The sequence below is a fragment of the Gossypium hirsutum genome, chromosome D08, assembly GCF_007990345.1.
Source record: "Gossypium hirsutum isolate 1008001.06 chromosome D08, Gossypium_hirsutum_v2.1, whole genome shotgun sequence".
NCBI classification, from domain to species: Eukaryota; Viridiplantae; Streptophyta; class Magnoliopsida; order Malvales; family Malvaceae; genus Gossypium; species Gossypium hirsutum.
Window position 1 is genome coordinate 64,141,558 of NC_053444.1, and position 4,390 is coordinate 64,145,947.

At 32.6% G+C, this 4,390-nt stretch overlaps 1 protein-coding gene across 1 annotated transcript; it reads left to right on the plus strand.

Annotated features, from left to right (window-relative positions):
- The first annotated feature begins 2,415 nt into the window (after positions 1–2,415).
- On the plus strand, positions 2,416–3,352 carry LOC107933756 (uncharacterized). Its single transcript, XM_016866044.2, has one exon. The coding sequence runs from the start codon at positions 2,556–2,558 to the stop codon at positions 2,994–2,996; it is 441 nt and encodes a 146-aa protein (XP_016721533.1). The 5' UTR covers positions 2,416–2,555; the 3' UTR covers positions 2,997–3,352.
- The last annotated feature ends 1,038 nt before the right edge of the window (positions 3,353–4,390 follow it).

Consider the following 4,390-nt stretch of genomic DNA (forward strand, 5'->3'; position numbering starts at 1 on the left):
GAATATGTAATAAGATATATAGAGTTCCCTCTATTTTTGTTAGATTCAATCGTAATTTAGGAATCTCTGGGTAGTAAGCAGAAGGGGGGGTTGTGCATGTGTAGCTACCATCTTTCCAGTTTAAAATATTTGTAGTCAGTCAGTTGAAAAACCTTAATTAAGCTATTAATTCCAAGGCCATGGTCGGTGTGCTTGATGCTCCAAACCTTCGTGCGACGAAGCTTCCTTCCTAATATTATTGTTACAATTATTGTGTCAGCAGAGTGAGTTTATGGATTCGTTGTGATTAATTAGGTAAACAGACAAAAATAGTAATCAAACCTTAATATTCCATTTCATTTATTTCCAACTTTCCGCGTATAATCAAACCCTAATTAACCAATTTCACTTACATCCTAATGATTTGATTGGGATCTGGGAGGTACAAAAACCTCATTATTAGAGATGAACATAGATAATGTGAATTTGGATATGCCTACATATTTAATTTGTTTTTTCTAGTAATTAACCTTTATGTTTACCATCATTCAAGAGTGATCTTACTCCATGAGTAAATCACTTCCACGCATACCGATGATAAAGTTGTTGGAGTCATATACGTTACAATTCCAATAGACCTACCAAAATGTTAGATGTTAATTTGACATGTATTTTAGCGGAGTAGGGCAAAGAGAGAAATACTCCTTGGGTCGAGAAAAACAAAATTTTGATGCTCAAAATATCATCTTACAAAATGATTTGTGGTCATTATTTTTCACGTGTATATGAAATAATTGGTCACAAGTACTGTACTTGGGTTTTTTGTTATCTAAAAAAAAAAAAAGAGTCCATCATTGATCGTTGTAGTAGTTCCAATCAATAAGTAGCTGGCCAGCCAAGTCCACCGGGGTCCGTAACAACTCTCAATGGCCCATGTGTTCTTGGCCAGACTGGTGCAATAATTCATGGCATTGGCAGCGATCAATGACCACCCCTTAATATTCCTATATTTTTTTATATATAACGTTTAACCTTCAAATTAATAATCACTTTAATGATCTCCAAAGTTGTCATGGGGCACTGTTGTTGTAGGGCCCATCTTTTTCCCTTAGTTACTACTTAATCTTCAAATTCTTCCTTCCCCCAATGAGCCCCTTTTGGTAATTATTTAAACAATTTTTTCAAAAAAAAAACTATTATAAACATTTAATTATTTTTTTCATTTAGTATTTTTTTATAATTATAAAATAGGAAGAATATTTGATGTAGTATAAGTGTATAGATTTCATGCATCACCAGTTAATAAAAAATGACATTTCATCAATTATTACTAATATAAAATGAAAATATTAAAGGATTTAAAAGAAATATTAAACATAGATAAATACAAAAACATCAAATTTAAAACTCAAAACCTTAAATTTATACTTAAAACCCAAATCCAAAATCCAAAAGAAAATGGGGATATTGATTGTTTTTTTGAAGTTACTTAAATTGGCATACATTATTTATGATTTAATGATTAATGAAGTGAAGTGACTTTGTTTATACAAAAGACGGAGGATTGAGTCTTTCAATAAGGATTTGGAATCATATTTATTTATTTTTGAAAAGTGAAAACCTGAATCATATTTATTGGATTTACCCTAAATTTTTATTATTTTTTACTATGGGGTTTGTGTCTTATGATTCGATCGAGTTGAGCAATATTGCTAGTATTTGTTTATTGATTAGAACACACAAACTTGCAATAACTAGAGTTTGATTTATTAGAGAAAAAGGCATAAGCATAACATGCATGCATGTAATTTTATATAAACTATTTCTTCATAAATTTACAAGTAAGAGACTTCTTTATCCATTTTAATTAGTTTTATGAAGATCATTTTCCTAATAAGATCATTATGCCGCCAATTGTTTTTCAGATTTTGACTGCCAAACTTCTAAGCAACATTATTTAAAGTCGTGGGGAATAATCCCCTTTGGCTTTGCCTTTTTCTTACAACATGACACAAATAAGAGCCTAACGTGCAGTTTCCTTTTTCTTACAGTTACAGCACAAGGCGGCTTAAGCTAATTAAATTTACAAGGCAATTAAAAGGAAGACCCAACTTCAAAGATACAATTATATATAAGGTCTAATTATGCCCCTAGTCCTTGTATCTTTTGGATTTTTAAAAATTTAATTCTATACTTTTTTACATTCAAGAATTTAATCCCTCTACTTATTTGATTAATAATATTGTTAACCGATAAATTTCAAAAGTATAAGAGTACATGCTTTGGGGGTTAAAGAATTGGGACATATTTAAACCTACATTAATCAATAAACAAATACCTAGCCATATAATTATAAGAGTAGGAGTAGGGCATTTTGGTAACTTTGGATATGCCATAAAATATAGTAATCTTTTAAACATTAGTGCATACGAGTACGGTGTGCTTGCTATATTAACATGACATTGTCCTCCCTTACTCACACTTCATTCCAAGAAAGAGAAGGGAAATAGAAGGAGAGGAGAGGAGTGGAGTTTTAAAACTTGAGAGAAAGGGGAGAGTTAATAATTTCCAAAGACATGGGGAACAGTTTAAGATGTTGTTTGGCTTGTGTTCTTCCCTGTGGAGCTCTAGACTTGATCCGTATAGTCCATTTGAATGGGTACGTAGAAGAGCTTACAGGTCCTATCACAGCTGCTGAGATCCTCAAAGCCAACCCTAATCATGTCCTAAGCAAACCAACCTCTCAAGGTGTTTTACGTAAAATCTTGATCCTCTCTCCCGATTCCGAGCTCAAAAGAGGCAACATCTACTTCTTGATCCCATCCCCACCATCGCTGCCGCAGAAGAAAAAGACCGGTGTGCACCACAAGAAATCTTCCACCAAAAAGCAAAGCAACAGTAATGATGTTGCTTCGGATTGTGATCGTTCCGAGAAGAAACATTGCTCACGAAAGGATCGCCGGCGTGGTCAATCCGGAGTATGGCAACCTCATCTGGAAACCATCTCCGAAGACTAACAACCTTTTTTTTTTTTTGATTCCGTGCCGGGATCTGATTACATCTCCATCAATAATCACAAATGGACAATCATGCAATGGGGACGTGTTTTTTTTTTCTTTCTTTTCTTTTCCTATTATTATATTATTATAATATGTGGGGTATTGGCTTTGTGGATATGAAGTTACTTTGAATCCTTTTGCTTTTGTTTTTTGTTTTGGGTCTGTCGCCTATAATGACAGATTCAGAATTCCACAATGTGTGTTGCTCCATGGTGGAAACTAAATGAGAATATGAGAGTGAATATATTTGTATTAATGAAATTGTATTTACAGTTTACACCCTCAAGATGTAAGTAAAAACTGCTTCTCTTTTATACTATTGTCTTCTTCTTCTGCTGCTCTTTATTTATCAGTCATGATGCTGATGATGAGATTAGAACCCTAATTCAATTGCCAAAGGGTAGACTCTGTTTCTTTTTAAAATGGCAACAACAAGCTTAAAATTATTGATGCCAATTAATAATTGATCCAACTTCATTAAATTAGAAAGTAATACATAGATTAAAGTTTAAGGTTAATGATTATTCTTTTTATAAGCTGGGGAAGAGAGTTATGCTTGAATTCATTGCCACTGCTAACATGGTGCTTGTCTGTTGCTAAATACACTGTTTTCAAAACTAGAAGGCCAGTAATGAATAATTAGGGTTAATTATTTTGATATTGATCTACATGGAAAGTTGGCACATACTTATTTAATTAAGTAGATAAAAGGCGACATCTACACGCTACACATAATAATAAAATCAGATTAGAAAAACAAGCTGGCAAAGTTTAAAGCCTTTTCAACATTTATGACTTGTCTTATAATGCAGTTCGCACATGGAATTAGACAAAACTCTCTCAAACTCTACACTTTTTTATTAAAATGTTTTGGACCACACAAAGACTTCCCTGGGTTTAGTTTTCTTGTGGATCATATGAAATATAAAGTATATCTGCTTCTTAACTACTGCACTCTTCTATTAATCTACGTTTATTTTCTTATATGCATGTATATAAATAATCATCCAAGTGATTCACTAATTGCTACTTAATTTCTTGTTTATCAACCAATTATGATCAAACATACACATGAACACCATCCCATGATTTGGTTGCTTTAGTAACAATACTAATAGGTTGATAAATCCTTATGGACTCTCAAATCCCCTTTCACCACGATATATCTAATAATAACATTACTTGAATTTTATATTTTATCATCTCCCCTATAGCCTCTACGCTTTACCCATACCAGCCTAATGTTCTCCAGTCTGTGATCCAAAGACCAATGTAGAATTCACGTGGTATTGGGTTGATGCAGAATTTTAGATTTGTTTTCTAAGTTGTCCTAAAAAATAAATTTAAAATTC